This window comes from Seriola lalandi, unplaced genomic scaffold (genome assembly GCF_002814215.2).
Source record: "Seriola lalandi dorsalis isolate HSWRI2012SDOR001 ecotype SW California unplaced genomic scaffold, Sedor1 jcf7180002054898, whole genome shotgun sequence".
Classification (NCBI taxonomy): domain Eukaryota; kingdom Metazoa; phylum Chordata; class Actinopteri; order Carangiformes; family Carangidae; genus Seriola; species Seriola lalandi.
In genome coordinates, this window is record NW_019525450.1 from 2,476,825 (window position 1) to 2,489,929 (window position 13,105).

The following is a 13,105-nucleotide window of genomic DNA, read 5'->3' on the forward strand; positions in this document are numbered from 1 at the left end:
CGCGGGGGGGAGGGGGCTTCTTGGGCCTTATCAGGCTTTAATGCCTCCTGCTGCTCATGTGAAGCCTGTAATTATTCCTCAGATGATAATATATTGATTTCCTGCTGGTTTTAATGTGCATTAATCTACAGGTTTCTCTTGATGGATAAGGTCCCGTTAGCCGCAACACCCGAAGGAGCTGCTAAAGACACTTTGGCGGTGCCGTCGCTCAACAGTTTTGGCTCAAATTTCTGGCTTGTCTCTTTGCAGATACTTCATCGATCGGCACACGGACCTGGAGAGGCAGTTCAACATCAATGTGGACGATGGGAAGATCACGCTCGCCAAACCGCTGGACCGGGAGACGGACATGTGGCACAACATCACAGTAACCGCCACAGAAGTCAGTAAGTAACCTCTGCCCGCATCTGCTTCTCCCCTGCTGCGCACAATCCTTCCTTATGAAATGTAATGCCCTATTTCCAAAGTCAGCGTCATGTCAAGGCTCTCATTTGCACGCAAGTTTTAAAATAACTGAGAACTGCAGGAGGTTCCTCTGAGCGACTCCAGTCAAAAGGAATCACTGACCTGCTCCACACAATCCTCTGTTCGACAGTATGGCGCTTTGTAAACCATCCCTCTTTAATCGCTTCAAGAGTATGGCACAAACAATTAGCATTTGAATCCACGGAGGCATTAAATACGTTAATTTGCTGAGTTTTGATTGAATTAAACAGCTCAGTAGTCAATTTGTGGCAATGCAAGAACATTAAGACGTATCAAATAAACAGTTTTAAAGACATGCTCCAGAGTGGATTGCTCCAATGCCAGCATCCATTACAGATTAAAGAACATCTGCGAACCGCAAAACTCACTGACTACGTAGAAAATCTTGCCGGCAGAGCTACAAACAGCTCAGACCATATGTAAGGCTTTATTTGCATACAGATTGTTTCAGGGGGGCTGTATGTTGTGATAAAGCTTAATGTACCCCTTAAGGCTATTGGAATAGAAATTTACACAGCTTGTAACTTTTTTTCCCCCCCCTGTCCTCTTCTGCTCTATCTCTATCCGTCTCTCTCTCTCTCTCTCTCTCTCTCTCTGTCTCGTTCTCTATCTGTCCCTTTCTTTCCTTAATCAAAGGAAACGCACATTAATTGTCAGAATAAATGAAAGCTCAAACACTGTCATAATGTTTTGGCCGTGCAGTACAGACAAATCCCACCACCATAGCAGCAGCCCCGTCGGAGGAATTGAGAGTGTCTCATTTGATAAGCTGGTTGCCTTGTGAAGTCTTGCACCCGTACATTTAAAGTGCGTTTTCATGCCTCTTGGCAAAGTAACTGTGGCTGGAGATAGTGGCATCTCCGAGAACACCTAATAGGAATTTGCCAAAATAAATATGGCAGTTTTGCTATTCTTCATGGGCAGGGAGGGGAAAGCAGTGTCTTCTCTGGCGTGAAGAGGAATAGATGTGTTCCCAGTTCTATCCCGATGCCATTTGCCACCCAAACGGAGACACGTTCTGCCGCCTCGCACCAGTTGACATCTGACTAATCAGATTCTATTCCCTGTCTGCTGCTGGGGGAAAGTCACTTTTGCAAGGAGGAGGGACTCTGTCTCTCGCTCTCCCTCTGCCCTAATCCATCTATGCTGTCTATCAGACTGTCAATTTCCTCTCTCCTCACTGCTTACCTCTTTCTCAACTCGTCTACCGGTCCGCTGGAGGCCTTGAATATCTGGGGCATCCTGTCCGCTGCTCCATTTGTTTGTTTTTTTTATAAAAAAAAAAAAGAAGATGACAATAAAATAAAGAAAAATAAGACAAATATTTGTAAAAGACAAACGTTTGTGACATTTTCATGCAAATAAAAATATATTTGTTTCCTCTTCTATAGTAATTGTTCAGTTTCATGATACCAGTTAATGTTAGACTGTGACATAAATGAAAAGTTAAATATATCTCATTTCATCACACTGAAGACTGAAGTTTTCCTGCCACAGCTCCACGAGGTTTAGTCAAGCAGCTGAAAAACGAAGCCAACAGAGAAGTGTTAAAAACCGCAGTCACTCCAATGTCCACTGGAGGCTGACTCCAAAAGCGAGTCAATCCCTACAGCCTCACGTGTTAAAATGTTCAATTTTACAGCAGAAATAAACATGTTTACATTCGAGTTTAAAAAACAGTTTTGGTCTCTTTAGCTAATGTTCCCCTTCTTGACAACTGTATGGGAGGTGAATTTTTATATAACTCACCCGTTTACTCAAAGTTTATGAAGAGTTAAAGTTCTGCATAATTGAGGGCGTGGCCGCTTTAAGTGCGTATACTTGCCACAAACCGTCACGCGCCGTCTGTGCTCCACGTCTTCGCCCATTTTTGGACTAGCTGGGAGTTTTGGTGGAGTCAGACACTGCAGCAGCTGAGCTTCAGAACCGCTCTTCAGAAACCTGTGGGTGACATCAAGGTGGCTACATCCATCTTCATTTACAGTCTATGAGTCAACCTGTGGCTTGTAGTAATTAACATTAACTTTACATAGATGCTGTCAAGGCGACATTCATGAGGTATCTACCTTTGCTGAGACTGTGTCTCTCTACAAATGCTCCTGTTACTCTCCATTTTAGGTCTTGCAGCCCTGCAGCTGGCTCAAGAGAATGCAAGGGAATCAAGACAAATGACATTTTCTTATAATTACCACAATGGCCACAGTTTAGCAAAGGTTACATAGTCTGACTTTAAAACTATGTATACGATGAAAAACAGCCTCACTCCTCAGGGAATCTTAGGTTTATGTCTAAAGCATCAAGACATTGCATTTGCTGTAATTGTAATTGCTGTAATAAATGAATCAATAAAAAATAACAAAACAAAACAAAACAAACAAAAAAAAAACAGGCCAAAGCGACATGGCCTTCTCGGGGCCACATAATAGATAATTGCTCTAAAAGTTGGCATTTGCTCCACAGATTAATAAATACAACGGTTTACGTGGACTCTCGAAAGGGACTGTCAATTACCCGCGATGAATAATTCCAATCAAAATCTAATCTAATTAAACTGCCTTTTATTGTCTTTTTAGACTTCAGTTACCAGTGACTCATTAATATGCATGTTTTAACCCTCATGTTTTAAACATTACAGTGTACAGGGGATTTTCAAAAGCACTTTGAATGAGATATTTTTTTTCTTTTCTGTTGCCTAGAATCCTGTTTTGCATCACTGATACCAGCTGAAACGTAGATTGATGTGGCTTATCATCTGTCCTCCCATCAGCTCAGGAAATGAAGGGAGAAATAAAGATTGAAAATAAAGGAAATTAAAACTAGGTCACAGAATGTACTTGGGATTTCATGCGTAACCTTGTTTCCCTTTTTTTCACCCTAGTTTTGTATTTTGCTCATTGACTTGTCATTTGTCTTCTATCTATCTATCTATCTATCTATCTATCTATCTATCTATCTATCTATCTATCTATCTATCTATCTATCCATCTATTAGGGAATCACAGTCAGATATCGAGGGCAATTGTGGCCATCAGAGTAATGGACATAAACGACAATGCCCCTGAGTTTGCTGCCGAATACGAGGCCTTTCTGTGTGAAAATGGAAAACCTGGACAGGTAAGGAAAGAGGTGGCTCATTCATCAAACAAGTGATCTATCACTTTCCTTCTCTCTCTCGCTTTCTTTCTCTTTCTTTCCTCCCCTCTAATGATTGGCCACAGTGAATTATAGCCTATTTATTTCACTGGGAAACTACGGAGGAGGTGGGAGTGCGGTCCTTTTCTCCCCTGCAACAGTTCTCCCTTGACACAGTGTCAGCAGAGCAAAGGGGAAATGAGAGCAGTCAGGATTGATCAGAGTGGATCATAATTCAAGACTGTCTTTCATGTCCTGCTCCAGATGGCACAATGCTTCCCCCAGCCAAAAATCCTGGACGAGTACTTAGCATTCTCCATCTCATCAATCGACCTCTTTCAGGGGACCTGTGTATGTACAATAGGGGGCTTTATTGAAAAGGGGAGAAAAAAAAAGAGGAAGTGAAAAAGGGAAACTGTCCTGCAGGGCCTGAATTCTAATTTCCAATCAATCATAAAGACGTACGGCACGATAAGACCTATGATGACAGATTAACAGATAGAGCCAGGAGCCTGAAAGTGTGCCAGACGAGACAGGACCTCATTGATAATAATCTCAAACTCTAGGAATGAATAGAGCGTATATTTCATCAGGTGTGATCCAGCCAGTATTACACTGAGGCAATCTCGGGTGGCAAAAAACAGGGTAATAAATAGGCTGCCACCTCTAATGGCTTTGAGCCCTCGTCTATATATCTTCTCATCTCTGTGTTTTCAACGCAGGTGATCCAGACCGTCAGCGCAGTGGACAAAGACGACCCGATCCAGGGCCACTACTTTGACTACCGCCTGGTCCCGGAGATGCTCAACAACCCCAATTTCACCATCAAAAACAACCAAGGTGAGAGAGAGAAAAAAGAAAAACACGGAGAGAAGCGACTCTTCTTGTGACAGAATGAGTGAAGTTTCTGTAAATTTCTCCAATGGCTTTCCAGTCTAATCTCTAACCCGCGGCATGTTAGCCGTTCTGGAGATGAAATCTGGTGGATCAGTGTAGCTCACAATTAGCAGATGTGAAATTGTCTGGACACCAGCTTCTTTTTTACTCCCCAGTGCGTTTTGAGGGAAACTAAATGAATGGGATCCAAATGGCTTTTCCTGGTAGTCTTGCGGCTCAATGTAGGATGACTTCCTAGGAGCTGTTGCAGTGTGGCAGATGGTGCTAAATTTATTTGCTAAATACTCTTGATTGGTTTATTTGCCGTCTTTCTCTCGTCTTTATTCCATTCCTCTTCTGCTGCAATCCCCTCCATGCCCGGCTCTGAACAGGCTGTGTTCATGATGACGTTGTGTAATGTTTTCAGCTTGGGGCAAAAAAATCTTCATATGGTACTATCCTTCTGTTTCGACAAGGAGCCCGCAGGCTAATTTACTGCAGCCTCTCTCTGATGGAGGAAAGAGTCCATAAAAATCGGGTCATCAAATGGACTTCCCGTCTTTTGACAAAAATAAAAACCTTTTTACTTTTCAAACAGGTACATTAGCAGGCGGGAAGAGATGAGATGCCAGTGTAATAATCACAGGCAATGGAAAAATAACCTCAGCTTAGTATAGACATACCCCGCCAGACACATTAAGCAATAATTAGAGGAAAAAAAATAAAAAATAAAAAATAAACGTCATATATGCAAAAAAAAAACCTTGTCAAAGTTGTAAGTCAAAAATGAAAGGCTTTTTTTAAACAGGCACAGATTTGCTGCATAATTCTGAGGCTTAAGTGCAGATCAACTTCAGAATACACGCAGGTTCCTGAACCCTGCCCCTTTGTTAAACAGAGATTTAATCATTTCTTAAGATGACGTGACAGATAAAACCCTGCTAGAAATGTTTCACTTGTATAGCACAGCAAAAAATAAATAAATAAAAAAGCCTGCATTGCTAAATAAATATGTTGTGGTTCAGCTCTATCTATATATTACATACCGCACCAACCACTTGTCTATTGCTAATTCCAAACAGAAGAAAGAAGCCAGTCGCGCCGCAACCCCCCCCCCCCCCCACCCCCCCAAACACTTCAGTGGCTGAATCGGCAGCTGTGGGAGACACTTCATTGAAGAGTGCCAGGCTCCCATGAGCCTCTGTGTGCTGCTTTTGTTTGCGATGATGAGTGTAATTGTAGGGATTGCACAGTGAAGAGGTTAGGGGTTGCCCACAGTGGAGAAAATGGCTGAGGTTCTGACCAAATGTATACAAGATATTGAGCACACTGACAAGTCTGCGTTGAGGTGGCGGGGCCGCAGCAGAGCGGAGTATCACATCCTTAGTAACTGAGACAACACACTGACCACCATGCCAGAAATAAACTTCTAATTAGTCTATTGCTAATTGATAAACTTCTCCAATCCACTTGTAGGCTACAACTGGTTTGGTTTTACCTGACATTACATTATTCACAGCACTTTGAGGGACTGAGAGACATGACATGAACAAAAATACGGGACAAATTGCGTCGCCTATTGATTCAATACAGGACGCAGTGTTTTATTTTCAAATGTGGGACGATCCCGTATTATACGGGACGGGTGGCAACCTTACTTGTGGCCACAGAAGCTGCTACTTAGTAAAAGCTAAATACACTAATTTTGAAGTCCAGCTGGAGTTCTGTTTTTTTCTTTTTTCTTTTACAACATATATGTCTGTAAGGGAGAAATAAATCTTTTTGCGTTTCTTGGTTTTGTGGCATCACCACCTTGCAGTGCACACACTGGTATCAGTGACTGGTTTACTAACTGCCAAAATTCTGGGGCCACACAACTCAAAAACTCACCTGCAAATGTCAACATCAGTCAGTTTCGATTTGAATTGGTGTAGTCTTTAGTCTGTAACACTGTCCTCATAACTTTCAAACTACATTTACTGGTGCAAGTTCGATTGTGATGGAAAAAATAAAGAGCTGTCAATCTAACCAGGGGGCCCCGGCGCACAGGTTGAGAACCACTGTGTTACGGTATGAGCATATATGTTTATTTTGTATGCATTCACGTGGACTACTTAACCACTCACCGCTTCATATTAGACTTACACAATAAAGCAGCACATATTAACATATCCATATAATCAGCAGAGAAGAGCAATCAGACTCAATTGTTCCTGTAGGAAAGAAGTGATACAAAGTGTCACCTGAACAATAGTCAGTATTTGCGTCTAGACGAAATCAGACCTTCTAACATTACCTCTTTTGCTTCTTCCAGTCCTTTGGTATTATGTTATTAAAAACCATTTAAGTCCCGCTGGTTTGACATTCATGAATGCACCGTGTGTAGCTGCTCACATAATCGTAAGAGACTTCAGAGAGTTCAGAAAGTTGCCAGACTGTAAGTGTCACTTCTGCTGTCACTACTGTCATTTGGAGCCTCCCACATATTAAGTTATTAATAGCTAAAAAATAAAATGAGCCACTGCTTTTCTTATGGTGATGATTAATATTTTAATGTACGCCGGGTTTTAATCAAATCAGATGAAACACTGTTAATATATAAAAGATAATAAAAAATAAAAAAAACAATCCTGTAACTCCAGTGAGTTCAATCTGTTTGAAGGTTATCTACGACGCTGTTTTCACTTTGATGTTTAGTTCTATTTTTACCATCAAAAGTTGCCAGGAAAATGAAACTGACCTGTATACCAGGACAAGCCCTGATGCTTTATTATAGTGTAGTAGATACTTAGTACACACTCGCTATGCACTGCAGAGTGATCCAAATGAAGTAGGACATGTCGGTGCTCACAAAGCAGAGCGCACCACTTTGTGGCAGCAGTGGTAAGAAAATAAATCTGAGCATATGTTCACATCAATTACAGATCGTGCAAAGCAAATAATTCCATCATGAAGCATTGCATCTTTTGATTAAGTTTGCTCTGTCAACGCAGATGTTTCAACATGGCTGTCTCTCTATAGCGTACAAGATCTACCCCCCACACCCTCCCACCCCTCTTGTCAGTGCACCCTCAAGCAGAGAGGCAAAGGTTAGACTATCAGAAATCTTGTACATTTTCCATAAGATCAGCAGGAGTATATTCTTATGGGAATGCAAGTGTTTGATAATGTGAGCAGGGGTAAGGAGAGCCAGCTAATGAGCAGGCAGCTTCACAGAAGTGTCATCAAAGAGCAGCTGGCACCTTTCTGGGTCGACATGTGCCATGTTCTAAGCCAGCGTCGCCTGCCGTGGTCCCTTCATTTCTTCAGCTTTCAAAGGGCACAGCAAACTGGGGCTCGCCTTCCTTCAGAATTCCCAAATTGGACTGTCGACCAAAAGGGAAGGTGGCTGAAACCCATCTACGGCGTTGGAATGTGAGAATGCTAAAAAGCCTATAGTGACGATTGATGTGAAATTAGTTTACCCTCATGCTGCACTGATATTCACACAATTTAATAATAGAACTTCAATCTGTCACCAGCATGAATAATAATGGCTTTTTCACACATTCTCCAAAAAAAAAAAAAAAAAAAAAAACTGTGATTTTGTACCCCTCTCTCTCCGACAGATAATTCAATCAGTGTTTTAGCCAAGCATGATACCTTCCGACGACAGAAACAGGAGATGTACTTCCTGCCAATCATTGTGACGGACAACGGGAACCCTCCGATGAGCAGCACCAACACCCTGACCATCCGGGTCTGTGGCTGCAGCAAAGACGGCATCGTCCAGTCCTGCAACGTGGAGGCCTACGTCTTACCCATCGGCCTCAGTATGGGAGCTCTCATTGCCATCCTGGCCTGCATCATCCTGCTGTTAGGTGAGGTGTTTTTTGTATTGAAATATTACCATGAAGTGGGTTAACAGATGATTTATCTGTTCTGATAGAAAATCCACTTGTCGAAGCTTGACCTAGACTTCTTCTTTCTATTTTTCTTTCTTTCTTTCTTTCTTTCTTTCCTCCTTGTTTTGACTTTCTTTCTGACAGTAATAGTAGTACTATTTGTTACGCTGAGAAGACACAAGAATGAACCTCTGATTATCAAGGATGACGAGGATGTGAGAGAGAATATCATCCGTTACGATGACGAAGGAGGCGGCGAGGAGGACACGGAGGCGTTCGACATCGCCACGCTGCAGAACCCAGACGGCATCAATGGTTACTTACCGCGCAAGGACATCAAGCCAGACCTGCAGTTCATGCCCCGGGCGGGCCAGCACTCAGGCCCCAATGGCGTGGACGTAGACGAATTCATCAACGTACGGCTCCACGAGGCAGACAATGATCCCACAGCGCCGCCTTATGACTCCATACAGATCTACGGATACGAGGGCCGTGGATCCATTGCCGGCTCCCTCAGCTCGCTGGAGACGGCGTCATCAGACTCGGACCAGAATTATGACTATCTCAGAGAGTGGGGCCCACGCTTCAGAAGACTTGGGGAGCTCTACTCTGTGGGCGAAAGCGACCGCGAGACCTGACCTTTGGTTTGTTAGAAAAAAAAAAAGACCTTTCAGATTTTTTTTTCTGTCCACATGTGTGTTAAAACGCTAGGGGGTTTGCTGGCTTTTAAAAACAGGTGTTTAAAAAGAAAAAAAAAACAGTTAATAAACAAGGGAGGCCACCTTTTTGTATTCTTCTTAGAGTGAGGTATAGCAGTCGTCATCCACTACGTCAAGCGCATTGTAATTGTTGAACCAAACAATGTCTTTATTAGGAGATCTATGATTCTTGTGGAGTGTAACTTAGATTCCGTCGTGGAGTGTCTAGCAGTATTTTGGGTGTTAGTCATTTGCTGTGACTGCCAGTAGCAGAAAAACCTTGGGTTTGCTGGTAGTTGCCCAATGGAAGGAAATAATGGATGTTGTTGGGTTGCCTGAAGCTTGAGCAGACACACATATACTCCATGCTCCATGGATAGCAAGCTGGACTACGGAAGCTGCAGAAGGACTTTTGTTTCATGTCTGCCAGCTGACCGGTGATCTGAAACAAAATGACGAAGAAAAAGCAATATATGGTCTACATTACAATGATGAATGTATGTATGATTTGAAAAAAAAGCAAAAAGATAAACCAGTATTGGCTTTAAGGTGAATTTGTTATCATTTGATATGTTCTCTGGTGGCCACATTTATAAACTATCTAAAGCCTGGAAAGGCTTGCTTTATACAACTCTTTGTATTTACATGCTACAGGTGTGGGTCGCAAGTGTTACTAGCCTATAAAACACTTAAGTGAAGACAAAAAAGACAAATGTAGAAACTCTGAGGCCTTCTTTTTACAGAAGCAACATTAAATACAATTGTAATCTACTGTTTTTTGACAAGAGACGTGTTGATTCTTCATTATTGTTCTGAGTTTTTGTATATCTGTTCTTAAATCATTTCTTTTCTGTGCTGACAATTTCAAGTGAGTGTGTTTAGATTATTTCACATTCAGCTGTTTTTTCAACCACACGATCACTATTTCATAAGAGCCAAATCTTTATCATGAATTTACTGCAGATGATGACATAGACTAGATGTAAGCAGGCAAACAAGAGCTCTAAGTTACTGTAACAACTACAGATGATCTAATTAATTGGAAACGCAGGAATGGGACTTTTCTGACACGATGCTAATTTTGTGTGAAATATGTCTCATGATATATCCTGGGGTACAGCCAGTGACCGTCTGAGCACAATAGTCCAATTGATACCTACGTGTAGTACGTGACTCCCTCCAATCTCATTTAGGAAAGATTGCATTAGCCCCAAGAAAAGTGAAAACACAAATCCAGACCATGTGCATATTGTGCTTACACTGTATGATATCAATAAAAAAGACTTGTACTGTACATAGAGTTACTGCTAACGTCATTAGCTTTCAATGAGGTGGTAGGTTTTGTCTCTGCACGTTAGCTCTTGCACATAACGAGAATCTCAATGGCACTACAGCTGCGTGCATACTCAGTTTGTACTGATACAGTATTATGGCAGTTCTCGGTAGACTAAACAATATATATGGAATAGTACTACATGCAGATCATATTTTCTACTGTGCTTTAATGCTTATAAATGTGTATGTTCAATTATTTACTCCCTGTACTGTAATCTAAGATACCCTGTATTGTTTCCTACTTTGTGAAATATATTTTTATAAATATTGCTGAATGGGTGTGGTTTTCTTATGCGCAACTGAGATATGATACAAAATCACAGATGGAATGTCACTGATGTTGAAGGAACACCTCACCAACTTCACACAAGGGTCAGTTTAGACGTCAAGAGGACACCATTCAGCTTGTGAAAATGGTTGTATGATGTCTTTTGAGGCTGTGGAAGTAGCTTTAGAAAATGACCCTGATGATGTCATAGTGATGTCAGGGTTGCAAATCTATAACAGAAAGGCTATGTTTAGAGTTTGAAAACACCAGGAAAAGAGAAAAAGAGGTGCTGTTGGTTGCATTATGGGAAATGTAGGATCCAGTGCTTTTGGAATTTGACCTACTATAGGAACAAAACTGGCTTTCGCTGCTTTCATTTTAACCACTCTTTTTTTTTTTTTTTTTTAATCGGTCACTCGCAAGTCCTCCAACTTTATGGAACTACAGTACTACTGTGAATTGCATAAGAGTACCCCCTCTAAAAAAACTACTAGCAATGTAATACATTTCTTTTGATGGCATTTTCGTTATGGCCATTTTCAAATGAAAAGCCTTGAAACATCACAGAATAATACCCAACAACAGAGCCTGAGAGCAGGAAGCACAACTGGACCCATCCTCACAACAGCAGGACGGCTCTGCTGAATCTCTTAAAGCGCTTTGGCAGGCATATGCGTCATAAAACAGTGTGATAAAGACAAAAGCAGCCCTGTAGCATTATTTTTCTCAGACTTAGTCACCTAGCATATTCTGGCCCTGCACTCCATGAATGCTATAGAAGTCAGTTTCCTGATGCTGTGGAAAGCAAAAAATGGACTTTTAACCCACTTGACTCAACATTCTATTATTACCGCTTTAGACTGAACCTGTACCCCAAAACAGCAAAAAGATAGAGGTAAAAACACATCAACAGGGATAAAAAAGGAATCTCTAATTCTTATCATTTTCCCCTTCCAGCAGCTTTTCTTTGGCTTGAAAATGTCTCTAATGTTGAAGGCAACCTTTCATCCCTTAAAGTTTCTGTTTTGCTTGCTCAGAAAATATACTGTCTTAAGGATGTGCTTTATCAGTTTGACATTATGAACATGACATTATGAAGTTGTGACAATTCAACTTTCAGAGGGATATAGCCGTCAGTGCTGTTCAAATAAATTGTAGGATTGGTCTCTGTTGCACTGACTGGAACAGCAGTAGTCTTTTAAAAGTGAATCAGAGGAAATCAAGGGTGACATCAACAAGCACTATAAATGTGGTGTATATTCTCATCTCTTTTTATGTCACCAGCCAAGACAGTATATAATTTAAAATATTATTTTCACGTATAATATAGTCTTATTAGATTGATGCAACCTAATCTGCTGAGTGTCATCACTAGTGTTTTAATCAAAGAGAGAAATAAAGCTTGGAGACCATTGTGTCTTAATCGTGATCTTAATTTATTTAAATCTCTCAGAAACTATATACACAGGGAGAAACAAGAAAAGCTGTCAATACATTAAATAGTCTGAGATGTAAATTGTGATGTTGTGTTAATAGTAATACTTGTCTGCCACTGTTACTTTTTTTTTAATGAGCAAAGATTAGATGTCATGCAATTTCCTATTTTCTTTCTTTATTCCTGTATTTCCTTTTTTTAAAATTCCTTTTTGAACATTGTCTCTTCTTTGTTAATCCTTAAAGATTAGACTTCGTTTGAATTTATCTGATATTGAGTTTTCTCACAAATAACAAAAGCTTTTGATCATATCAATTACTGACTGTGTCTCAGTTAACTCAAAGGCTCAAAATCAGTCTTCTATGCCTACATATAGAGTAGTACACACACACACATACACACACACACACACACACACACACTGGAGAGGGATAATATTCTTGTAACGAAAACAATATAGATAAGATTAAAGGAGCTATTTGTAAGTTTTGCTATTGCTACATAGCTACTGTTAGCATTAGCAGCTGTTTACATACCAGTCTTGCTAAAAGCTTTAGCCATGGTTGCATTTACAAGACATGAGGTTATAATTTGTCCTGTGACATGCTATTTCTTAAGGGCAGATTGAACGCTACACTGACTCGGTATCGGAAAGTCACGAGACAGTCCAGCTGTAACTGGTTAGCATACTAACTTCAGTAGAAGAAAAGAAGTGACAGATGAAGACTTGCCATTGCTTTCCACTTCTGGAGACAGCTCTTGATGAGTAAAGGAAAAAAGTTTGATGCTGAACTCTCAATGTTTCTTCTAGACTGGTAAGTAAACAGCTGTTAATGCTAGCTAAGTAGCAATAGCAAAACTTACAAATAGCTCCTTTAAACACATTTGATGTCTGAGATCAGAGATATGAGAAACCTCACAGTCCGATTCCACATTGCAACATACATCTACCTTTTCCAAATTTGCCAAAATGTGGTTGGTATTTCAGATT

General features: G+C 40.8%; 1 protein-coding gene across 2 annotated transcripts in view; it reads left to right on the forward strand.

The window, feature by feature from the left end:
• cdh8 (cadherin 8) overlaps positions 1 to 10,672 on the forward strand; it is a 102,198-nt gene extending 91,526 nt beyond the window's left edge. The window contains exons 8-12 of one of the 2 annotated variants that reach the window (XM_023429738.2): positions 250 to 386; positions 3,479 to 3,600; positions 4,341 to 4,458; positions 8,103 to 8,354; positions 8,523 to 10,672. In XM_023429738.2, coding sequence (XP_023285506.1) covers positions 250 to 386; positions 3,479 to 3,600; positions 4,341 to 4,458; positions 8,103 to 8,354; positions 8,523 to 9,016 — 1,123 coding nt within the window. In that variant the 3' untranslated portion in view covers positions 9,017 to 10,672. The remainder of the gene's footprint in view (positions 1 to 249; positions 387 to 3,478; positions 3,601 to 4,340; positions 4,459 to 8,102; positions 8,355 to 8,522) is intronic. The other variant, XM_023429739.2, reaches the window with a different exon arrangement.
• Positions 10,673 to 13,105: the final 2,433 nt, after the last annotated feature.